Here is a 23,796-nt window from a genome sequence, read left to right as displayed (position 1 = left end):
AGTTGGATTTGTGATCTTCCCCCCCCAGTTATTCGTCCTCCCCTATTCTCTCTCCAAGTGAATGACAGCGCTGTCCACCCAGTTGCCAGACCCTAACCTTGGCCATTACCTCGAATCCTTCCCTTTGAATATCCCATAGCCTAGGCATTGGTCACTTCCTCCTGGAGATTCTGCATCTTTAATCCCTTCCCCACCCCTTCCCATCCCCCTCTGTCCTATCGCTCTTGCATTTCTTGCCACCTGCCTCCTACCTTGTTTCCCTCCATTTCCTCCAGGCTTCCCTTCCTCCATTTCATCAACCGACATGGCCGCCAGGGCCATCTTCCCGAGGAGCATCACTGATCACGTTACTACTCCACTCAAAACTCTTCAGTCGTCCCGCATTGCCCGTAGGGTAAAGTCTAGACTTTTTCGCTTTTTTAGGCCTCTTACAATCTGATTCCTTCTCAACACAGCCCTCCTGTACAGACACACACATATGCACCAAAGGCAGGCGGTGGGGAACCGTTGTGCACAGCCCCCCTCCCAGCCTCCTTCTCCTCCTGCCCCAGCTCAGGCCTTGCCCATGAGGCTTGGGCTCCCGCCTCCACCCTCCTTTCTGCCCACAGCTCTCTGGTACCCAGCCTTTATCATTGCACATGTAATACTTTATTACTTAAGTGGGTCCTGCGTCTGTTTGGAACAGAAGTGGGGTGGGAGGCAAACATCACAGACATACCAGGGCACTACTTTATTGCCAGTGCTTTAGGAGAGGCAAGAAGGTAGACAAAGGAGAAAGTACGAAGGAGAAGGGGGCCAGGACCCTAGTGGTGCCAGAGCCATAGTCACGGGGCTGAGGGCCCTGCGCCACTCAGGTCTAGACAAAGGTGGTGTCTCTGGGGTGGGGGGGAATCCTAGGGCCTGTGGCCTCAGATGGGAAGCCTGCTAGGCCTGCCAAGGGTGGAGGTCCCGGGGTCCGTTGTCCTTGCTCATTAAGGGAGAAGCTGTCAGGACCATGGAGAGGGGAGGCCGTGGGAGGAGATGGGGCAGTTCCCCACCCATGTCCCTGGTGTTGCCTCCCAGAGGCACGCTCCCCATACTCCCCATGCCCTCAAAGGGGAAAGCTGGGCGGGAAGGGTGGCTGCACGGCAGAAGAGAAAATCTTAAAGAAATCGGGCAGGAGAGAGGGCAGCCGAGTGTCTTCATGGCCTTTTACCTCCCCTCCTCCAGCCTCCTCAGTTCCAGATTTTGAGGAAGCTGTCCCAGGAACCAGTGGCCACAGCCATCCCATCAGCTGTGACCCCCAGGCAGCTGACCCTGTTGTCATGGCCAGAGAGGATGCCTGAAGAAAAGGGAGAGGAGTCAGCCTGGCCCTGCACACAGGGCCCCTAGGTTAGCTAGGCGAGACATCCAACTAGAAGAGGAAAGAGGATTAGCCCTAAGGGGCGGGCCTTCTATTGAAGCCAGTCTCTCTATGTAGAACCTGGGGTGGGTGAGGGGAGGGGAGGGACCTGGGAGGGTTGGACATGTCAATGTGCTGGGAGAAAAGCAAGGGCACTAGAAAATGGGGAGGGCTTCCAAATGGAGACTTAGGCCCTGAGAGAAGTGACTTGCCCAAGGCCACTCAGAATGTAAGCAGTGGAATTAAGATCTGGATCCTGACTCTGGCCCAGTGTTATCTTCACTGGGCACCTGGCCTCTCCCAAGAGAAGAAGCCACACTATCTGATTCAACTTCAGACCAGGCCAGTCCTAGAGAAGCACCCAGGTCGGGGTCAGGGCCATCAGGTCACTCTCCATCCACCTAATTCTGTCACTGCATAGTCCCTGAGATGGCCCTTCCCTTTGGTGGATGCCCCTGAAACCCAGCACTGACTGGACATTCAAGGCCCACAGGTCTGGGGGTGGCCGGGAGGAGCTCTTCCAGTGGGAAGCAGCCATGGCAGGCGCAGTGGAGAAGGGCCCGTTAGAGCAACTTCGCTTTGAGAGAAGGTGTTCCTAGATTGGGAAACAAGGGGGACTGGCTTCTAGGGGTAGAGCTCAGTTACCCAATACTTAGGGAGCAGTGGTAAGAGGGTCCCCACAAGGGGTGCGAGGTGGCCTTGGTGGGCAGGCTCTTACCCACTCGCTCGCACTTCATGGAGTCCCAGACATTGCAGTTGAAGTCGTCGTAGCCTGCAAAGAGCAGGCGGCCACTGAGGGAGAAGGCCACGGATGTGATGCCGCAGACGATGCTCTCGTGGGAGTAGGTGGTCAGCTCCTGGTCTGCCCGCAGGTCAAACAGGCGGCAGGAGGCATCGTCCGAGCCCGTGCAGATGGCCTCTCCGTTGGGGAAGAACTGCGGGTACAGGTGGCCAGGGGTCAGGACTCAGACCTGGGCAGCCCGCTGCCTTTCCTGCCCTCTCCCTGCTCCTGCCCTGGTGGCTCCAGGCCCAGCTGTTTCCCTCAGCCTCTCTGGCCCCCGCCCCCAACCCTTCCACCGCCAGCACGGTCACTCTTCACCGCTGACGTGTGTCACATGCCAGCTGCAGCCGGGCTCCCTACCCCCTTCCCTGCTCCACAGTATTTCCACGTTGCAGGGGAGAGCACGGGGCTGAGGGAGGGTGGGCAGCGTGCCCAGGGCCACATGGTCAGAAGGGTGGAGGCTGTCCCAGACGCCAACGACTACAGTCGGCTGGATCAGCGTGTAAGCACAGGGCCAAGTACCAAGGCATATCCTGAATCTCATCGTGAGGACATGTCACATAACCCGATGGAGGGAAAGTCTACAGAAAACTGGCTTGTACTCTTCAAGAATGTCAATGTCACGGAAGACAGAGAAAGGGCGCAAACGGTTCCAGTTTAAAAGAAACTGAAAAGACAAGGCAAGGGAATGCGATACCTGTTCCTGGACAGAAAAAAAACATTGCTATTTTTCAGATAATTGGTGACATTTGAATATAGACTATAGACTGTAGTACTGCGTTGATTTAAATTTCCTGATTTTAAGAATTAGACTGTGACTACGAAAGAGAACGGCCTTGATTTTAGGAAGTACTGAAGTATTTAATGGGTAAAGAGGCATGAGGTCTGCAACTTCCTTTCAGAGAACCCAGGGAAAAAGCTAATGACAGGGCTTCCCTTGTGGCGCAGTGGTTGAGAGTCCGCCTACCGATGCAGGGGACACGGGTTCGTGCCCCGGTCCGGGAAGATCCCACATGCCGCGGAGTGTCTGGGCCTGTGAGCCATGGCCGCTGAGCCTGCGCTTCCGGAGCCTGTGCTCCGCAGCGGGAGAGGCCACGGCAGTAAGAGGCCCACGTACAGCAAAAAAAAAAAAAAAAAAAAAAGCTAATGACAAAGCGTGTCTATACCTACATCTAGGTGTGTGTGTGTCTGTGTCCGTCTGTCCGTCTATCCCTCCCTCACTCTACAGAGAAGGAATGATGAAGCAAATGTGGCAGAAAGGTAACTGAATATGGGTGAAGGGTAGATGGGAGCTCTTTTTGTTACTCTTGCAACTTTTCTGTGAGGGAAAATTATTTCAAAGTGGAAAGTTGAAAGGGGGCGGGGGCTTCCCTGGTGGCACAGTAGATCAGAATCCGCCTGCCAATGCAGGGGACACGGGTTCGAGCCCTGGTCCGGGAGGATCCCACATGCCGTGGAGCAACTAGGCCCGTGAGCCACAACTACTGCACCTGCGCTCTACAGCCCGCGAGCCACAACTAGAGGAAAGCCTGCATGCAGCAACGAAGACCCAACGCAGCCAAAAATTAATAAATTTTAAAAAAAGAAAAAAAAAAAAGGAAAGGGTCAGGGGGCTGCAGGAGGGGATGAAGGCTGTGTGTGTTGGAGGTGGAGAGGTGTTCCCGGGAGTCAGAGAACAGAGGGGGCGGGGGTGAGGGGGCTGCTCACGCAGATAGCATTGATGTCCGACTCGTGGCCCGTGAACGTCTGCCGGCAGGTCCCCTCCCGCACGTCCCAGAGCTTGGCGTTGGCATCACAGGCCCCCGAAATGAAGAGTTTGAAGTCAGGGGACACGGCCAGGCTCATGCAGTCCCCCGTGTGTCCCACAAACACAGTCTTCTGCTGCCCGGTCTCGATGTCCCACAGAGCACTGCGGGGTGGGGGGAGGGGAGGGGAGGGGGTCACAGAGAAAGGCCAGCACAGAGGGGTGCCTCCCAAGCCCCAGCACCCACAGCGCTCGGTCCTCACCACGTGGTGTCCCCGGAGCTGGTCACAATGTTGTTGTCGTCCAGGAAGCGGCAGCAGGAGAGATAACCTGGGGGTAGTTAGGACAGTGCCCTGGCTGCCCGCCGCCCCCCGCAGGGCCGGGGCTTCCAGGGACCCTCAGTCTCTCACTCACCTGTGTGAGCAGAGAGCTCCCGGCTGACCTTGACATTGCCCTCCCGGGATTTGAGGCTGTAGATGGAGCACATATTGTCCAGCCCCCCACATGCCACGAAGTTCCCCGACGGGGCGTAGGCACAGGTCATGACCCAGGAGGAGCGCAGCGGGATGGCGTGCACCTGCGGGGGGCGGGGCAGCGGGGGCCTGCGCTGAGCTCCCAGGTGGAGAGCAGAGAAGGGGAGCAGGACGCCCCCAGGAAGGAGGGCGGCAGAGGGGCCGGGAGACAGGGCTGATACCTTGTTGGTGGTGTAGGTGTCCCACACAATCAGCTTCCCGTCTTGCGAGGCACTTACCAGCAGCCTGGGGACAGAACACTCGTGCCACCCAACTCTCCTTCCTGTGTCCCCCTAACACCCACCCCAGGCCGCCCACGCCTCTTAAGCCTCACTTGGAGTCGGTGGCCCAGTGCATGGCGTAGATCTTGGCCAGGTGTCCCCTTAGCGTCCGCCGCGTCCGCATCTGCACTCGTCCCACGACCTCTAGGCCAGACACCAGCTGCAGGAAAGGGAGCATTAAATATCAGGGTGAGGGGCTTCCCTGGTGGCGCAGTGGTTGGGAGTCCGCCTGCCGATGCAGGGGACACGGGTTCGTGCCCCGGTCCGGGAGGATCCCACATGCCGTGGAGCGGCTGGGCCCGTGAGCCATGGCCGCTGAGCCTGTGCTCCGCAACGGGAGAGGCCACAAAAGTGAGAGGCCCGCATACAAAAAAAAAAAAAAAATCAGGGTGAGGACTTCCCTGGCAGTCCAGTGGTTAAGACTCCATGCTCCCAATACAGGGGGTACGGGTTCGATCCGTGGTGGTCGGGGAACCAAGATCCCGCAAAAAAAAAAAAAAAGAAAAAGAAATCAGGGGGTGAGCAGGGTACGTGCCCACGTGTCAAGTGTCAGAGCCACTGATCTGTACAAGTTTCTGTTACATGCCAGGCTCGGGGTCAGGGCCCCAGCCTCAGAGTTATCAGGCCCTGCCCGGCAATGGCTTAGACTGATGCGGAGACAGACACAGGCATGTTGCTAAGGGTTTAACCGCCACCTCTCCTGCGTGGGCTGGGGGAGGAGGGGAAGGGGGAGGGGGATTTCCATCGTATAAATAGTACCGCCTTGACCAATTCAAGCTGCCATGTGAGACCACCACACACGGACTTGGGAAGAGATGCACACATCTGGATGAACCCAGCTGCTAGGAGACTGCCCTCGCCCACCACTGCTGCATGGCCAGCTCTCCCTGGTACCCAGAGCAGCTCCATGGCCCTGAAACTCCTTCGACCTTCTAGACTTAGGCTGGGGCTCCAGGGTCAAAAGACTTGACTTGCCATTTACTTGCTTTGTTATCTCAGGCAAGTTACTTAACCTCTCTGAGCCTGTTTTCCTCTGAGCCTGTAAAATGAGGTTTATAGCACCTACCTTATGGGGTTGTCGTGAACATGAAATGAAATTATGTATTTAAGCAACTTAGCCCAGTGCCTGGCTCATGTTCAGTAACTGTTTACTCTTATTACTAACATTTAATCCAATCTAAGATGCCACCAACTCTAAGAAGCACGATTCTCACATGGATCACTAAGAAGGAAAAAATGCTGCGAATTATAATTGTAAGGCATCGATTGTTGGATGCATCTCAATTTCCGAGACGTCAAAATATGAAAAAATGCATCTTAGAACTGACGACTTCAGTATTAGACAGCTAGTACCTAGCGTCGCGAAGGGCTCCTGAATGACAACGCCCTACCCCTCTTCATCCTTGCCACCCCGCGAGGGGGGATAATCACTCTCGTTTTAAGGACAAGGACAGGACAGAGTCCGCCTCCGTAGTCTCCGACTCGGTGCCTGGCCCAGAGCAGACTGACCTCGCAAAATGTTTGTTGAATGAATGAATTCATGTCATTCCTCACTCCAAGGACACGCTGTACTAGAGCTTGGGCACCAGGCTGTGGCTGGTCAGGGGGCTCCCGCCCCATCCCTTCCCCTCCCCACTCCTCCCCTCCGGCCCTGTCAGGGGGACAGGAGCTCTCACCTCTGCCAGAGTAATGTCAGCACAGGCTTTCCTGGCATCCTGGGGGGAAAGCAGACATCAGGGGATGGTAAGGGCAGGGTGTCGGTGGGGGTGGGGGTGCGTGGGTGTCTGATGCGGGTGGGTTTGGGGCTCTAGGGTTTGGAGCCACCTCTCAAATATGAGATCCAAATTCAGGAGGTATCTGGCGACTTCCAGGTCAGGGGTCTCTTGGGCGTCACTCAAGGGTGACCCCAGCCCTCTTCCCCCCCAGGCCCCACTCCCGCACGAGCCCGGTTCCCTGTTTTCTGGGGCTCCCTGGTGGGAGGGTCTGGGGTTACTGCAATCTGCTTCTTGAGCTGCTCTGCTTCCTGCCGCAGCTGCTCCATCTCCCCCATGGCGGGCAGCTTGAGGGGTGGCTCCGGCTCCTGCCAGGAACACGGGGTGGGTGTAGGGGGATCCCCATGTCTCTGTCCCTCACACCCCACACCGGACCCCTCACGAAGGCTGGAGCCCACTCCCCAGACGGAACTGACTCGGTGGTCTGCACCCCTCACCCCGCCCGCCCTCCCCATGTGGAGTCCAGTGCAGCCAGCCCGGCGCTGGCCCAGCCCTGCCTGCAGCCCCCAGCCCCAGAGGGCACAGCCAGCCTAGCTCCCTCTTACTTGGGCTCTGACTGGATCTCTTTAGGCTTCCAGCTCCGGTTCCCAGGCGTCTCCTCGCTCCCTCAGCTGCGACGCCCGCCCGTCACCTGCCCCAGCTCTGCTGCCAGGGGAGCTGGCCTGGCCTGGCCCCGGCTGGGGGCGGGGGGCGGGGGGGCACTGACAGGGAAGGGTAGGGCCAACGACGTCAGGCAAATGAAGTCAGCTGGCCGGGGTGGGGGGAGAGGACAGGGCGGGAGGCGTGTGGCTTCCGAGAGGCTTGGGCCCAGCCCAGGTTGGGGGGCGGGTGGGGGCAGCAGGAGTGCAGGACTCCATGGAGAAGCAGCCCCCGTGACGAGCCCCAGAGGGAGGAAGGGGTGTGGGTGCTTCCCCGGCCAGTCTCCAGGCAGAGGGCAGAGCATCAGGCCCCATGGGATTAGAGCAAAGCTGTGAGGATTAAGGGCTGGGTTTGGGAGGGGCGCAAAGGAGCAGCACGACCACAGCTCCAGGGGGGGGGCGCCCAGGCCCTGGCCCCCATCAGTGGCGATGATCTTGGCAGTCAGGGCCTGGCTAGCAACCAGTCCAGGAGCCAGAGAATGAGGGTGAGAGACAGCCCACTGTCAATACCCAAAACTGTGTGCCTTAGCTCCGGGTGGGGCGCGGAGAGGGGTACGGTGAGTACGGGGAGGGCGTAGGCCGGAGCTGAGATTAGAAGGGACTGATCTGGATAATCCTTCTTCTGGACAAGCCCCAACCAGCTGCCCCCAGGATCTGATCCCTGGGTAGAGGGGGAAGGTCCGGGGGCTCCAGAGAGGAGGATGGACAGGCCTGGCCCAGCTCTGGGTGGAGAAAAGAATGGCAAGTGGAGGGCAACCCCGTCCCCTGCTCCCATCCGGGGCTGGGCCCACTGCTGGCCCCCAGGACTCACAGGGTCCTGCTGGGGCTGAGAAGGCAAGCACCAGAGGGACGAGGCTGCCCGGAACCCCAGGCAAGCTCGGAGAGGGAAGACAGGGCTTAGAGCAGGAGGCCCAAGGAGCAGCTGTCAGGGTGAGGGCTCATCTGCACGAGGGGAGCAGGTGGCCGAGAGTTCCCTGACAAATCACAGGCTGGAGAGGCCCTGCCTCTGGGAGGCCCACGATACCTGTCCTCCCTGGCTGGTCACAGCCTCTCCACCCTCCAGCCGCAAGGGAAACTGCTGCGACACACTTGACTGGGCCCCGGCTGAGGGGTCTTCAGGATCTTTATTGACGGGCGGGGAGCGGGCAGTGGGGTGACCCTCCCTCTCATCCGCCTCATTTAAAGCAGTCGGGCCCTACCCCCGGCCGTCTCTCTCCACGGCGGCAGCATCGCGTCTTCTGTCTGTCCTAGGGCTGGAGGTCCATCAGCTGGGCCCAGGCCTGGCTCCCCAGGCTAGTCTGTGCAGTGTCCTCCGAGTCCAGGGCTGCACGGCCCTTGTGATCCCCAGGCTGGCGGGCGTGCAGGGACGGAGAGCTCGCTGTTCTGCTCCCGTTACGTGGGGACTTCTTGGGGGTCTTGGCATCAAGGCAGACCCCCCACAAGTCAAGAGGCCACATCCCCAAGGAGCTGGCTCAGCCCCTCACAGCTCCTCTCGGACCCGAGGCGGCTTCCCAGACTTGTCCTGGACCCGCTGAAGCCTGTGGCTGGGGGGTTCTGGGGCGGGGTCTCTGCTGGGCATCCCTTCTCCCTCCTCCTTCTCTGGCTCCTGCAGTAGCTCTTTGGCTTCGGTCCACTCCTGGGGTGGGGCGTGGAGAGGAGGGTCTGGCCTGATTTCCTGCATCCACCCTGCCCCAAGGCCCCTCCCTGGCTCAACTCAGCCCCTGCGCCTTACCCGTCAGCCTGCCCACCCCTCACACGGCTACCCCGCTCGCTCCTCCTCACCTGTTCCCCGTGCTCAGGGGCCCACGTGTGCCACAGCGCCAGGCTGCAGCGCCGCCCCCGCGTCACGGCCCACACACCATGGGGATTCTCCACGCCGGAGCTGAAGGCCACGAGGCGCCCACAGCGAGGACGGACCTGCGCCTGGCGGGCCACGGCGGATTCAGCTCCAGGGAGGGGCCCTCGGAAAACCTGGCCCTGAGTCCCTGGAGTAGGACGGGGGTAGGGGGCCCAGAGAAGGCACCTCTCTTGCCCACCACTTCCCCTCCGTAATTCAGGGGCTGTCTGGGGGCAAATGGGAAATGGGCCTCCACTTGGGGAGCACAAGTGCCGGACTGAGGCTAGAGGAGTTGGAGCCAAAGGGAGAAGGGACCTCCATCCACCCCCGTGCCCTGACTTTTCCTGGCCAACTCTTTGTACCAGGTGTGAAGCCACCTGAAGGCACGAGCCCAGTACCAGACTCTGGGTTCTGGGCATAAGGATCTTGAGGACACTTTTCCACCCCAAAGAGAGCTTGGATTACAGGTGGTGAGCAGAGAAGGAAGTTATTGGATAAGGCAGAGCAATGCACAGTGAAAAAGCACTGCTCCGCTCTTCTACCGATCCTAGCCCCAAGCTTGTACCTGGAATAGGGGCTTGGGGTCCTGTGCTTCACCCGCCCTCCTTTAGGAGGGCCTGGAGGGGCCCCTTGGAGGTCTCCTGGGAGGGGCTAGGAGAGCCCCTGAACACACAAGTGGTGGGAGGCGCTGGGGAGGTCAGGGAAGGCGAGGGCTAAGGCGGCCCCAGCCACTTCCGTGCATTTGCCTCTGGGAATCCTGAGCCCACAGCTGGGCTCCCTGTCCACCCCCCACCCAACCCCCATTTACCGTGACGGTGAGGGCGTTGGGCTCTGTGAAGAACAGGTCGCCGCCCTGGAAGTCATCGTTGAGGTAGAGGAGTCCGCTGGGGAGGGAGGAAGACAGGAGGCGGTGAGACCCCCGCCCAGGCCCCCCTGCCTGACCCCTGGAGGGCCGCCCACCTGTAGTCTCGGTAGGTGTAGGCTGGGGGCTCCCGCCAGCACTCCCCCGTGTCAGGGTCCAGGACACAGTTGTCTGCGTGCACCGGGTGGCTCAGGTCCATGCGCTGCGCCTGCTCTCCTGGGAAGTGAAGGGGCCTGGTGGGTGCCCCGGTGCCTGCCCACCGACACCCACCCTGCAGCTCCGGGGTCACAGCCGGGCCCCGGCCTGGGCAGGGGAGTCAGTCCTCGTGCAGTGAAGACTGGGACGCACACGGCTGGGGCTGCAGAAGGTGTGCGGTGCATCGGCCTCGAGGGGCCCCGAGGCTGGGGCGGAGCAGCAGGGTCCCTGGCGGTTACCTTCTATGGCACTACGGCACACCAGGTGGGTGAAGGAGAGGTGCAGGGTCCGGTCCGGGGAGAAGTAGGCCTGTGTCAGGCTCCGCACGCGCTCGCTCGCCTCCAGAAGCAGCTGGGCACCCTGACTGCCCACAGTCCCAGCCCGGGCCAGCTGCCAGCAGAGAAGGAAGGGCCGGGAAGGGGGAGGCACTGGAAGGGTGGCCCCTGCCCCCGCCCCACTTCCACTGCCCTCCACCCACGGTTTGGGGGCGCCCATCCACCCAACTGCTCCATGATGGCAACACGGGCCCCTCGGTCTGGAAGCCCCTCCTCAACCCTGGGCCGAGGACTTGGCTACCCTCGGTCCCGGGAGAGCCCTCCCCAGGAGATGCCCGGCCCTCTTCTCCAGTTCTGGCATCAGGCCAGGGCCCGGGGGCCTCCTCTCACCTGGGCGGCCTTGAGCACCGTGAGCCCCTCGAAGCGTTCGTGGGGAGTGTGTGGGGAGCGGCGGCCCTGATAGCCGGACCTGGCTCCAGACTCAGCCGCGTCCTAAGCAGGGAGGGGGTTGGCTGGGGAGTCACCCTCCCCGGCCCTGGGCTATCGCCCACCTCACTGCCCACAGGGCCACATGGCCTTCCCTCCAACCCTCCCAACTCCCTGGAAGAGGCTAGAAGCTCCCGGAGTTCTCTGAGCTGCTGCCCATTCCCAGAGAACGACTATCTCCGCGTCTGTGTTGTCACTCCTGGTAAAGATCTGGAACCCCACTTGCGGAAGGGACTGTGCACAGAACTCTGGAGAGCTTCCTACAGTGGGGAAGGGGCCCTGAGAGCTGAGGACAGCTGGGGAAGGGGGCAGGAGGGGCTTGATCACTCATCCCGATGGGCCGAGAATAGGGGAGTTTCTCTGAAAAAGGACGCTGGCAGGAGGTTCGACAGTCGGGACAGGTCCTGGCTGACTCAAGGTAGGGACAAGGCATCAGCCAAGGTGTCTCTCCTCCATCCCTTCTCACCTTACATGCTCTTGGAGAATTTAAGGCCCTTGATGCTAAGTCCCAGTTACCCAACTGCCTACATGACTCTTATCTACTGGGGGTCTCCTAGTATCTGAGGGTCCCTTTCCTGACACCTACTGTCTGCTTTTTCTTTCTTTTTTCTATTCTGTCTGCTTTTTGAAACTCAAGGTACCACTGTCTAATTACCCCGTATTTAAGCCTCATCTCTGAGAGGTTCACATAGAGGCTACCTGGCCACTCAAGCCATCTAACCCTCTATTCTTTTATTCATTCATTCATTCAGTAGGCACTGAGCATCTACTATGTGCCAGGCACTGTGGACTCAACTGTGAACATGAAAAGTTCCAGCAGGGTTTATATTTTGAGATAATAAACAAACAAACAAACCAGATCAATTCAGACGGTGATAAGTGTTACATGGAAAATTAAAGCAGGGTTACAACCCCGAGAGTGCCCCAGCAGGGGTCAGGGGACAGCTAAGTGATGAGGTGACATCTACATTGAAACCAAATGATATGAAGGAATAGCTGAGAGAAAAAATGTTCCAGGCAGCAGAAATAGCAAATGCAAAGGTCCTGGGGCCAGAATGAGTTTAGTGTAATCAAGGAACAGAAAGGTCTGATACTTGGGAGTTATCCTTGACTCCATTCTTTCTTCATCTTCCAAATAGATTTAGTCCTCAATTTCTCTTTGACTTTCTAAGTATTTCTCATCTGTCCCCATCTTCATTCCCTTGAAATGAGAACCTAACCTAGGGCAGCGGCCCTCTTGCAATCATCCCAGAAACTCCCCCTCACTTCCCTCTCCCGCTGCATTCTCCACACTGCCACTGGAGGGAGCTCCCAGTCCTACAGGATGAGGGCTCCAGACCCTGCCCTTGGAGGTTCTGCAGGAAGACAAAAGTCCACCCCTCCTTAAATCCTTCAGAAAGCCGTCCACAAATAAAGTCCAAACTCCTTGGTAGGGTACAGAGGCCCTTCCCCATCTCTCCTGGGCCTCCACCCTAAACTGCCTCTGGACAATATACGGCCTGATGTTAATAGCGATAGATCATACTATTTCCACATTCTTCCAAAAGCTTTACCATGTTCTAACTCATTTAATCCTCACAGCAACCACAGCAACCCTACAACATAACCGCTGCATTTAGCCCCATTTCATAGAGAGGAAACTAGGCTCACAGATGTTAAAATACATTGCCCAAGGTCACACAGGTAATCCCTGCTGGGACTGGCCCATGTTCTTAACTCCTGTGCTCCACTGCGGTTCCCAGAACCCCCCTTGCTCTTCTCCCTTGCAGCCTGACTTTCCTTCCCGCTCTGTTTGGTTAACTCATCCTTAAGACTGAGCTCAAATGCCAGCCCCTCCGGTAAGCCTTCCGTGACTTTGCATCTCCGCGCGGGATCCTAGTTCCCCGACCAGGGATCGAACCCAAGCCCCCTGCAGTGGAAGTTTGGAGTCTTAACCACTGGATAGCCAGGGAAGTCCCTGGGTGAGTACCCTGTACAGACTTCTTTCATCAAACTCACCACCCACTCTGATTATGTCTCCATGCCTGATTCCTTCTCTATACACTGAGCTCCCAAATGCACGGTCTGTGTTCATCTACCTCCCCCTGGAACCCAGGCATTTCCAGTGTACAGCAGGGTCTCAAAGAGCGTGCGTCAAAGAAACGCTAGCCCAGAGTGAGACTGAAGCTTCATAAAATGGCAGACTCAACCTGGTGAATACAGATCATCCCCCCCAACCTAGGAGGGGATGCGATGATGGAGAAACAGCCTGCATGTCTGCCGAGCCAATAACTGAGCTCTCGGCCAACCAAGGAATCTTCACCTGTGCACTCACCCTTTCTGATGCATTTATGCTTTGTATTTTGTTCTTCCTATCAGGTTCTCGCAATATCCTTCTGTAAAATGACCAGCCCACGTCAGCTAAGTTAAGAGGAAAAGGAACTTGTCCCCAGCGGGGAGGCAGTGGCGACCACAGTCCCCGCTGGAGAGTCAGGGAGGGCAGGACAGGGCGCAGGCCAAGAGCAAGGGGGCAGGCAGCTGTACCAGCGGGTCCCCAAATAGCGGCAGTGCCCCCCCCACAGGTCTTCTCACCTTGGCCAGCTGCAGGAGCACCCCGCACTCAGCTGGGGTGAGCAGCCCGTCTAGCACCGCTCGCTCCGACCCATTCAGCTGCCTCGCGTCCTGGGTCAGGGTTACCCCCTCCAGGAGGAGGACATCTGCCGGGGAGGGAGAGGACCGGGGCTGAGGGTCCCCTGAGAGCAGGCCCAGCAGTAGCTGGCAGCCCCCAGACCCTCCAGAATCCTGTCTCCTGCTGTCCCAGGAACTCACCCTTCCAGTGAGTCAAGGGCTTCGGCTGTGGAGGCTCATGGTCCCACGGCCTCTTCTCCAGATCCTCTCTCAGGGGTGAGAGACATGCTCAGCGGACGCACAGGCCAGACCCATCTTCCCCAGGACCCATCCCTCCCCTTCCAGCTCAGGCCACGCCCCTCCCACCACAAGGCACCTCCTACCTGAGTTTTTCTCTAAGGGCCTCAGGGATGAAAGCTGCTGGGGTCCAGGGATCCTGGGACAGTCAGGAAAAGCGCCATCACCCATCAAGTCCGCCCCTGAATCCCTGACGGTAGACCCTGAGCTACCACATTAAGGTCCTCCTGCTTCCAGAGGGGAAGGTGGAGGTGGAGAAAGCCCTGGACTCATTGTCGGGAGCCCCGGGCACTGGGCACTGGGCCAAAGTCTGCAATAATAATGATAATAATAACAACAACAACTGACGTAGCACTGTTTGCCAGGTGCTATTCTAAGAGCTTTATACACGGATGTGGAACTTATCATTTAAAGTTCACAATAGTCTTATCAAACAGGTCGTAGTAATGTGCCCATTTTGCAGTTGAGAGGACTCTGAGACACAGAGACGTAAAGTAACATGCCCAAGATCACACAGCTGATGAGGGACAGAGCTGGGATTTAACCAACGGTTTCCAAACAGGGAGATTTGCCCGTTAGGGGACGTCGCAACGTCTGCAAACAGTTTTGATTGTCATGACTCAGGGAGTGCTAGCGACACCTACTGGGCAGAGGCCGGGTAAGCTGGCCTACACGGTCCTACGTTGCCTGGACAGCCCCCTTCTCCCAGTTAGGAAGTATCTGGTCCAAAATGGCAATAGTGGCAAACAGGTTGAGGAAGCTGCCTTACGCTGTAGCACCAGCGAGAATAACCTCTGCCCTTTGGTTCCCTTTCACAACTACAACAAAGAGTAAGAATAGCAGCCGCGACAGAGCTTTCTGTACTTCGGAGCAAGCGACGTGGCTTCAACAGGGCTATGAGATGAGTGTGATGTTCCCATTTTACAGGTAAGGAAATTGAGGCCGAGGCAAGTGAAGGTCCAGAGCTTGTTCGTGGCAGAGAGACCAACATTTAGGCCTGCATGACCCCAAAGCCGCCCTTAACTACAGGTGCCTGCCTCTGTCCCTGTGATGCTGGGACACAGAGTCCTCTCCAACCCTCGAAGGGTTATGGAGAAATGGGAAACGCTGTTGGGAACGGATGTGGCACATCCACATAGGGCACTACTGCTGTCCCTCTCCTGGGGGCGGGTGGGGAGCAGTGGGGTCACTCACGGGGTCCTTGAAGCTGGCCCCCAAGTGCTCCATGGCATAGTAGAGCTGTCTCTTCTCCCCCAGGGACCGAAGGACGAAGCGCTGGATGTCCTGGAGAAGGGGGACAGCGGGGGGGAGTGGGGGTCAGGGAAGTTAAGGCTGGAGAAGGGCAGGGGAGCCCGCAGGCTCCCTAACCTTGGCTGTGCCCCTCGGCTCAAGCCGCCTCCTTCAGCAGCTTCAGGGTGTCGGGGCTCAGACTGGGGGTAGTGTGTGTGTGTGTGTGTGTGTGTGTGTGTGTGTGTGTGTGTTGTGCACATGTGCACTTGTGCTAGGTGGGGGCAGGCAGGGGTGAGGTTAACGGGAGAGGGCTGGGCTGGTGCTTGGACTCAGAAGTAGAGCCTGCAGTGGGGGGCAGGGAGTGGAGAGCGAGCAGATGCTGGACTTGGGGTCGCCTTTGGCCAGAATGGGGGGCGGGATCCAGGTGACTTCTCCAGTATACCTGTTTGATTTCGGGCTACCTCACAGGGTGAGTGTGGAGGGGCTACCTCTCTTGGCCCGAGGCCACGTCTTGGGTCTCCTAGCCGGGCCTGGTACTGGTCCAGAGCCTTCCTGGCAGCCTCATCCTCCGGGTAGAAGAGGAGGACGCTCAGCACATTTTCCACAGCCTGGGACAGATTCCCTACTGGAGACAGAGAATAGCGGGGGGGTGGGACCCAGAGACCGGGCACCGCTGTGATCCCTGGGCAGAGGCAAGAAGCCAGGGGGGGCAGAGGCAGAGCCGGAGAAGGTGGCCCCCCAGGGCCCCGTCCCACCCAGCAGACAGGCTCATCCCGTGCTGCTTTCCAAAGCTTACTGGAACATACCTGAGCTGTGTGGGCAGAGTTCAGAGGGGAGGAAGAGAGGAGAGAGTAAAGGAAGCTGAGAAACAGCAAGGACAGGAGCCCTGTGACCCATCTCCGAGCTTTCCACAACGGCACCAAAGGAGAGCGAGCGTCCTCCTGAGGTGGTGGTCCCCATGGAGCCCTGACCAACTACCGATGCAGAGACAGACGGAGGGAGGGAGGGATGGGGCTCAGGACACCATCAGAGACAAACCTTCACTCTCCCCGTTTCCAACCTCAGTCACCCCAGGGCTCACCCTTGCCCCACTGACCCTGAGCATGGGCCTCGTGCAGCCGCCTCAGCTGGCTGGGAAGGAAGTCTGGGACAGGGAAGCTGCGACCAGGACGTGTGGCCGTGTCCCCCACACAGCGCTGCCGGCACTGCAGGACCCCTATCCAGTGCCCTGCGGGGGACACACGTGCGCCACTCAGCTTGCGCTGCACCTCCCCGGGCACCGTGAGGCCCCGCGACCCAGCTCCTTACCCGCGATGGCCTCATACAGGCCTCCCTGGCTCCCGGTCCCCTCCGCCTCCTCTTCCGCCCTCTGCTGCTCCTCAGGCCCCTCGCAGCCAGCCCGGCAGCTCTCCACCTGGGCCAGGCTCTCCTGCAGGGCCTCCTCCAGCCAGGGCAGTGCCAGTGCTGCTTCCTGGTGCCCCAGCAGCTCCAGGCCGGTGTCATAGGCTGCCTGCTGGGGAGGGGAGTGGTCAGTCACCTGAAATCCTGGGGCAAGGGTTGCCAGACTAGATCGGGAGGGAGAAAGAAGGGGAGGGGTGTGGGTCTCATTTGGGGCCTGGACTCCAGGTCCCAGGTCACCTTGGGGAATACAGGGTGGGCCTCGGAATCCAAATGTTAGAACGTGGGACTTTGTGAATCTCAGGAAGAAAACTAAGTCCCAGAGAGGGGCTTCCCATCAGGGCCACAGAGGACGGTACCCAGATTTCCAGATGCCCAGCGGACAATGCACAGTCCGGCGAGGTCTGTGTATCCAGCCAGTCAAAGACTGGGGGCGGGATAGGGGTCGTGCTGAGGGTCTCACCCAGTATGGGGGCGTCTCCAGGTCCCGGAAGCTCTGGGGCCGAACCCCGGACATCCGTCTGTACTTAGCCATGTCCTCTCGCATCTGAAGGTGCGTTGGGTTGGCCACAAAGAAGGTGTGCGCTGCGGCTGCTGCCAGGTCCAACTTCTTCAGCTGAGAAGCGGGGAGGATGAGGGAGTCAGCCCTGGGGTAGGGGTGTCAGACTCCGCCTCCTCCCCAGCCTCCCCACCCCAGACACACCTGGCACTGGCCCAGAGCCTTCTGGAAGACCGGTAGGTGAGAACTGCCCACCACCCAACCTCCAGACCCCCCGTATGTTGGGGCTCTCAGGAGTCTGGTAGCTACGGAAGCGGAAGCGGGGTCTGAAGACTGGAGTGGGTGGGATATGGGCAGAGGGACCTCGTTGGAGAGACGAAGTGGAAGTGATGGCTAAGTGAGGTGCGGAAGTAGAGGTGACCCGAGCGACCAGCAAAAGCCGCTGGGCTCTAGGACCCTGAGCTGAGGTGTGTGTGACCAGCGCCCCCCTTCCCCGGCCACGTAGGCATTATTAGGCAACAGCGACCGCACCAGTAGAGCGCAGTGTCCATTGCCCCTGCCCCGGGACACCGGGCCCCTCAGCCCTGGCCCGCGCCTCCTCCTCTTTCTTTCCCGAAGCTCCCTCCAGCCCCAAGCGAAGGCTCACTCTCACCCCGTTACCCGCCCCCATGCTCTCTCTCCAGCGGCGGATCTCAACCCTAATCCTCCCCCTTCATTCCTGGGAAGAGGCGGCTGTCACTCCACGTAGGTCTCAGTAAGACTTTCTAAAACTCCAGGCCCCTGCCCTCCATCTCCGACCTACTTCCACCCCGCCGCATGACACCCATTCCAACTTCGCTCCCACTCTCCCAAGGCTGTCCCTCGGCGGCCTCGATGGGTGTTTGTCGCGGTTTGATAGGACGGACTCCAAAGACGCGGTCCTATCCACACAGCCCCACCCGGGTCCGGGCGCTGGCCCGCCGCCCCTCCCAGGAGCTGGAGGAGGACGGCGGCGGGGCCCCGGAGGACCCCCGGGGCCCGGGCCGCCGCGCACCTGGTAGTAGGCCCTCTGCAGGTAGTTGTAGGGCTCCCGGCGGCGGAAGGCGTCCTGGAGAGCGCTCCCCACTCGGAGCCGCGCCGCGCCCCCCGGACCCAGCCTCCGCGCCCCGCACTGGGTCAGGCACTCGGCGCGCCGGAGCGCGGCGCGGAGGAGCAGCGGTTCCCAAGCGCCCCGCGCCGCTCCCGGCCCGGAGTCGGGCCCCGGAGAGGCGGGGAGCAGGGCGGGGAACGCGGCCCCCGGCTCGGCCGCGCAGCGCGCCGCGCAGTCCCGCCGCGCGCGGCCCAGCGCCGCCCGGCTCCGCAGCGCCTCCCGCAGCAGGGCCACCGCCGGCGCCCAGGCCCCCGCCGCGTAGGCGCGCAGCCCGTCGGCGTAGAGCAAGTCGGGGGCCTGGGGGGGCGCCCCCGCGGACAGCGGGGCCAGGCCGGGGGGCTCGGGGGACCCCGGGGGAGGCAGCAGCAGCAAGAGCGGCAGCCACCGGAGGAGGCGGAACATCGTGCTTGAGCCGCCGGCCGGCTGCAGGAGGGAACTGCGGGAGCCGCGAGGAAGAGGGAGGAAACGGGGAAGGAAGAGGGAGGGGAAAGGAAGGCGAGAGAGAGAGGAGGGAGGAGAGGAAGAGGGGAGGAATGAGCGGCGCCGACGGGAGCTGATGGGGCCGAGCCCCAGCCCTGGGAGAGGACGCCTGGCAGAAGGGGGAGAACGCGGGCTTTAGGACCAGCGGGGTGGTGTGGACCAAGAAACAGACCGCGGGGAGAGCAGGGCAGGCGGCCGACGGTGGAGCAGGCCTGGTGCTCTGAAGACAGCCTGAGGAGCCTCGTAGGACCCCGGACTCCAGGCGCCGAGGCCCAGCGGGTGGGAAGAGCTACTGCGGCTGCGTTCTCCTCCACTCTTGGGGTCCAGGAAAAGGAGCGTGGATGCCTCCCACAAACCCGCACACACGCGCTTTTGGACAAAGGAACTTTCGAATGCAGCAGGGAGGGGGGTAAACTCCAGGTCTGTGACACCAAGTCTGCTCAAACCCTTTCCTGCCCAGAAAGTGCGCGCATACAGATTTGGGAAAAGGAGGAGCGCTGAGGCATGGGAGATAGAGACATCCTCTAAAACCACCTCCACAGATCTCAACGAAGATCCTTCAAACCCCAAGCCAGCTAACTCAGGTGTCTCCCTATGTCCTCCCCCCTCCACACCCCCCTCCCGCCCAGCCCAGCCCAGCCCAGCCCGAGGTGCTCTCATAAGGCCGTCTCTGTGAATGTCTCCATGTTTGTCGTTCTCCGTGTATATTTCTGTGCCTCTGTCCAGTGTGCCTGCTCTAGTTTGTCCTCTATGAGCCATTCCACCCCCCAAGCCTCTGACCATCCCCTTTGCCACCACAGCACACTGGACACAGTGGTTTCCATGGTGACACTTCAGACTTTAATACATTTTGCTAGGGATGATGGAAGGTGAGTCAGGCATCTGGTCACTTGGATGGGAGACAGCAGAGGTTCCATCTCCCCAGAGTCTGGGGGCAGCTGACTCAGGCTCAGAGACAGAACGAGGTGTTACGCACCCAGGCCCCCCCACCCCCAGTCCAGCAGGCCCACTTGGGCTCACAGGGTCAGCTGGGGGAAGATGGGGTTACCTGGGTCCCAAGGTCCTCCCCAAGCTCTTGCACTCCCCTCACCTCCTGTCAGGGAGCCGCGTCGCCCTGCACTTAGCCCCAAAGGAAGTCCAACGACTCTGCTATCAGGGGACCCAAGGGAGAGTCGGCGGGGTGAGACTCCCAGCGGCCTGGGCCGGCGAGGAGAGGGCCCTGGCGAGGCCGTCGGAGAAGGCAAAGGTGTCTCGTCAATGAAGGTGGTGATCTCCTCTCGGAAGAAGCCTGGACCCCGTGGGGGTCCCCCACCTGACCCCAGAACTCCGCCCTCCAGGAATTGGCGAAGACTGGCCAGCCCCCCACCTTCAGCCTCCTCCTCCTCCAGCCCTTGTCTTTGTCCCAGGTACTCAGGAGGGCCCCCTAGGGCCCGGCTCTGGGCTGGGAGGACCCGGATATCATCAGAGGACGGCCACTTGTGCAGGAAGGAGCCAGGTGCCCGAGGAGTAGAGAAGATGTTGGTCTCATCGTGGGACAGACGGCGGGACAGAGGGACCTGGGGAGAGGAGCAAGTAGACCCAGGGGTGCTGCCGGGACAAAGGGGGTAGAGGCAGGAACCAAAGCGGGGACTCTGCAAGGTGGCTCCACCCCTTACACTTCTGCAAAACATCCTCTGATGGGCAAACCTGGTTCTGAGCGGTCTGAAGGGGAGCCTCCCTTGCCGTGCCTTCCTTTCACCTACTCCTCATGTGCCCTGCAGGCTGGGGCTAGGGAATCGGGGGTCAGGATGGATAACAGAGACTGGAGAAAAGTAGTGAGGGGATACCCAGAATAGGAGGTGTACTGCCTAGTCCCATACCTGTAAGTAGTGGACCGTCTCAAGAGGGGGAAAGAGCATGTGCCTTCCAGGCAGCAGCTTCACTTGGGTAGGGTCCCTGCCCCCTGGTCCTGTGGCCCCGTTGGCATCAAAGCGAACTTTGCACACTCGGCCATCTGCATAATCATCACAGCCCCCATCTAGGAGAAAAAAGGGGCAGAGTGGTTACAGGCAGGGAATACCCACCTCCCCACCCCCTTTAAAAGCTCCCACCCCCTTATAAGCTCCCCAGAGAATCCTGTTTCCATTAGTCTGTAAGCTCCAAGAGGAAAACAAGAGTGGCCAGCGTCTGTTGCATTCGGTGCTGAATCCCTAGCGATTCATACATACAGACACACTCGTCTGAAACAGTTACCCCTGGCCCCCCAATCCCACGCCAGGAGCTGTCCCTGTAGCTGGGGAGTCTCTCTCAGGAAGCTTAGCTTTCCCTTGGTTCCACAGCCTTCCTTTATGGTTGTGGGAGTTCTCTGGACTGTTTCGTAGGCTCGGCGGAGGCAGAGCTGGCTAGTGTGGCCTTCGAGGGACACCGAGAGGAGGAAGCAGTGGGTGTGCATCGGGGTGATGACTGGGGAGAGGGGAGCCACGAGTCAACCCAGGGGCGCTGCAGGTTCTGTCCAGCAGGGGGCACTCCAGGGCAGCCCGTCCCCACAAGGAAAAGGGCTGGTAGAAGAGGGCAGGAAAGGGAGCCGACGCCTAGGAAAGCGAAAGCCCAGTCCCTCCTCTGACCGTCGTCGCCGTCCTCCTCGGACATGAGAGCCACGCACTGCTCCCACACGGTGCGCACGTCGGCGCGGTAGCGCTCGCAGGACCAGATGAAGGAAGGCAACAGCAGCGTCTGTGCCATGGAGCACCACAGCACAGCCAGCACCATCCAGGGGGGAGCCGAGTCCGACTTCAGGGAGAAGAAGCTCACCACCTGGCAGGAGGATGGAGAGTGGCCCCGGGTCAGGGCCCAGAGCCGAGGGGGCCCACTCGACCCCAGATCCGACATCCTAGTGCAGACGGGGGCGGGGCAAGAAGTCAGGAGCGGATGGTCCGGATCACATAGGATCAGGACAGAGGCAAAGTTGGAGGTGAAGAAGGTTGAACAGAGGGGAAGGGATTGACTCAGAGGAAGATCAGGAGAGAGAATACTGGAGAGAGAGCCCAGAGGTCCAGAGGGAGAGGAGCAGACGCGGTACAGTAAACTTGAAGACAGACTGAAATTCAGACAGAGGGACTAGATGGGGATGCAGAAAGCTGGGGGCGGGGGGGGGGGGTGAGCTCTCTGGGGTTGCCACCCAGGGGTGCTCAAGACCCTGTTGTATCCAGAGGGAGTTCGGGAGTGGAGTGTGGAGCTTAGCAGCTGGGTGATAGGTCTGGGGGGCTGAATCGTGGAGCTGCAGGAAAGATGATGGAGCCAGAGGACAGGGAGTGGGACAGGAGGATGGATGATGGAGTTGAGTACTGGTCACTGGCGAACAGGCTACGGAGCTGGGCTAGTGGGAGCTAGGAGATGGATGATGGAGATGGGGGTTCACAAGTGGGGCTGGGTAGAGGAGAGAGGAAGATGGATGATGGAGTTAGAGGTCAGGTGATCATGCTGGGGTCTGGATATTGAAGAGAGCAGGTCGGGGGGGAGCCCCAATCTCACCAAGATGGGCACCCCTGTGAGTGAGTCATAGAGAAAGACGATGGCGCTGACCAAGTTGGTGACCTGCAGGGATGTCTTGGCCGACTCGGACCCATCCAGCGAGGACCGCCGCTTCCCTCGGGCATCCTCCACCACAATGGCCGGCACCTCAAAGGCTGGCCGGGTGCCCAACCCCCCTGGCCCACCCCCCTTGGCCCCGCCCCCAGCCCCTGCTCTCCGGGCTTGTTGAGCCCTCCGGGGCCGGGCCCACAGCGTCTGGTAGAAGGTGATGGCCACACAGACCAGCCCCATGACAATGCCCCCAAGTAGCAAGAGGCTGAAGCAGACGCCAAAGCCGAGGCCAATCTTGGAGACTATGAATTGGCAGCCGCGGGCGTAGTAGCGCTCGCCGTTGTTGTGCCAGCCAATGGAGGGCAGTGTGGAGAGGATGAAGCTGACCATCCAGATGCCCACGACGGCGTGCAGTGCCTGCTTCTTGGCGTTGCTGAGGCGGTAGTTGACGGGCCAACGCACCATCCACATGCGGTGGTAGGAGAGCGAGGCGACGGTGAAGCAGGTGGCCAGGGCCAGCGTGTAGTAGGTGGACACGAAGACCTTGCAGATGCTCTCGTTCCAGTCATAGTCGGAGGAGGCCTGGCGCCGGAGCTGCACCACAGCGAAGGTGGTGAGGGGCACGGCCGCCATGAGGATGTGCGTGCCTGCCAGGAAGCAGAGCAGCAGCTCCAGCGGCTTGTGCTTCTGCTGCTTGGCCGAGATGCTGAGGATGATCCAGGCGTTGGCCAGCAGTGCCAGGAGCCCGCAGGCCAGCCAGGACAACGCGTTTGAGCGGAGGGAGGCCTCCTCTGCCCCCGCCCCACCCCGAGCCATCCTTCGTCGGTCCCCCCACCCCCCTTGAACTCTTGGGGGTGGGGGCTAGGTCTCACCCAGGAGCCCCACTCACACACACCCCCATGATGCCCACAGTCCTTGCCCTGGAGTGAGGAAGGCCGCCCCTAGGCCTACCCTAGTGCTCAGCATTGCACGACTGACCCCGCTAAGGTCAGGCGTGGAGGGCAGGGGAGGAGACTGCGGGTCAGCGGAGGTGGTCCTCCGCCTCCATGCTGGGTGGGGCCCTTCCAGAAGTATCCCTGTAGTTGATGGCGGAGGCAAGCTGACCGCTTTCCCAACTAGGAGGCTGGCTGGGAAGCCCTGGTCCCCATGTCAGGACTTCCAGCTGTCTTCTGCCTCTGGTGCTTGGCCAGTCAGGGGTCTTCTGGATGCCTCAAGGGGCATGGGGGCGGGGCTCAGCCGCCTGGACACACTGCAAGGGAGAGATGAGGTGTGGAAGGGGCGGAGCAAAGGTGGGGTCCAGGCTGGTCTCCAGCTGGCACCCAAGGCTCCCTTCTCTTGAAATGATAGAAATGACTGGTTACTAGGGGTCATGGGGTCATTCAGAACATTCTGCTGCCTTAAAGCAGATGGTCACTCTAACACCCCCCACGGATGAGAGCCCTGCTTTCCAGACCTCCAGGAAAGAAGGTATTCTGACCTCCTGTCTCCCATCCTTCGTCAGCCATTTTTCCTGCTTCTGGCGCTCCCGGGTCCCTCTTTCTGTCCCCTGCTCAGCACTCCCCAACCGCTATCTTCACATCCCTGAATCTCTCCTCAGAGCTACCATGGCAGAGGCAAGGCTTGTTTCTTCTTGAGGGCTCACTGGAAACTGGGATATGGTATTACAGCCATTCCCCAACCTTCCAGGCTCCTGGGTCCAGGGGTCCAGGTGCTCAGTTCCATCTCCCCAAGCCTGCATGATCACCCGCCCACTCACCGGGTATCTGGGAAGATGGGAGAAAGGAGGCTGGGACCGAGGCGGGGGTGGGGTGGGGTGGGGGGGTGGCAGGGA

General features: G+C 60.0%; 3 protein-coding genes across 6 annotated transcripts; all 3 read right to left on the bottom strand.

The window, feature by feature from the left end:
• Positions 1-1,101: 1,101 nt before the first annotated feature.
• On the bottom strand, positions 1,102-8,055 carry GNB3 (G protein subunit beta 3). Its single transcript, XM_081248486.1, has 10 exons — positions 7,017-8,055; positions 6,693-6,779; positions 6,376-6,414; positions 4,753-4,859; positions 4,601-4,664; positions 4,321-4,483; positions 4,170-4,236; positions 3,870-4,071; positions 2,100-2,316; positions 1,102-1,321 (listed from the first exon to the last, which is right to left on the bottom strand). Exons 2-10 carry the CDS (start codon positions 6,747-6,749, stop codon positions 1,215-1,217), a joined length of 1,023 nt encoding a protein of 340 aa, XP_081104612.1. The 5' UTR covers positions 6,750-6,779; positions 7,017-8,055; the 3' UTR covers positions 1,102-1,214.
• Positions 8,056-8,198: 143 nt separating this feature from the next.
• On the bottom strand, positions 8,199-18,674 carry P3H3 (prolyl 3-hydroxylase 3). Of its 4 annotated transcripts, none has more exons than XM_081248436.1 (15): positions 17,829-18,665; positions 16,760-16,912; positions 16,207-16,408; positions 15,980-16,126; positions 15,387-15,523; positions 14,863-14,952; positions 13,755-13,807; positions 13,573-13,640; positions 13,336-13,460; positions 10,669-10,770; positions 10,243-10,393; positions 9,907-10,024; positions 9,755-9,830; positions 8,892-9,032; positions 8,199-8,745 (listed from the first exon to the last, which is right to left on the bottom strand). In XM_081248436.1, exons 1-15 carry the CDS (start codon positions 18,324-18,326, stop codon positions 8,590-8,592), a joined length of 2,217 nt encoding a protein of 738 aa, XP_081104562.1. In that variant the 5' UTR covers positions 18,327-18,665; the 3' UTR covers positions 8,199-8,589. The 4 variants fall into 4 exon arrangements, 3 of the variants coding, with proteins under 3 accessions (XP_081104562.1, XP_081104563.1, XP_081104564.1); XM_081248437.1 differs by having other exon boundaries at positions 15,995-16,126; positions 17,829-18,662; XR_014017001.1 differs by having other exon boundaries at positions 8,612-8,745; positions 8,892-9,094; positions 17,829-18,674.
• Positions 18,675-19,109: 435 nt separating this feature from the next.
• On the bottom strand, positions 19,110-22,781 carry GPR162 (G protein-coupled receptor 162; the record flags this gene model as incomplete). Its single annotated transcript, XM_081248468.1, has 4 exons — positions 19,110-19,960; positions 20,264-20,421; positions 21,008-21,197; positions 21,915-22,781. 4 exons carry the CDS (start codon positions 22,779-22,781, stop codon positions 19,421-19,423), a joined length of 1,755 nt encoding a protein of 584 aa, XP_081104594.1. The 3' UTR covers positions 19,110-19,420.
• Positions 22,782-23,796: the final 1,015 nt, after the last annotated feature.

Source organism: Mesoplodon bidens, assembly GCF_964165515.1.
Source record: "Mesoplodon bidens genome assembly, chromosome: 11".
NCBI classification, from domain to species: Eukaryota; Metazoa; Chordata; class Mammalia; order Artiodactyla; family Ziphiidae; genus Mesoplodon; species Mesoplodon bidens.
The sequence above is the reverse complement of the archived record's forward strand: the minus strand, read 5'-3'. Positions and strand labels throughout refer to the sequence as shown.

Coding starts and splice junctions, on each gene's coding strand:
- GNB3 (XM_081248486.1), bottom strand. CDS start 6,749: ATGGGGGAGATGGAGCAGCTGCGGCAGGAAGCAGAGCAGCTCAAGAAG. Junction 6,415..6,692: donor AGCTCAAGAAGCAGATTGCA/GTAACCCCAGAC, acceptor CTTTCCCCCCAG/GATGCCAGGAAAGCCTGTGC. Junction 2,317..3,869: donor CGGACATCAATGCTATCTGC/GTGAGCAGCCCC, acceptor CTGTACCCGCAG/TTCTTCCCCAACGGAGAGGC.
- P3H3 (XM_081248436.1), bottom strand. CDS start 18,326: ATGTTCCGCCTCCTCCGGTGGCTGCCGCTCTTGCTGCTGCTGCCTCCC. Junction 14,953..15,386: donor GTGGCCTCGGGCCAAGAGAG/GTAGCCCCTCCA, acceptor CCCCTTCTCCAG/GACATCCAGCGCTTCGTCCT. Junction 10,394..10,668: donor CGGTGCTCAAGGCCGCCCAG/GTGAGAGGAGGC, acceptor CTCTGCTGGCAG/CTGGCCCGGGCTGGGACTGT.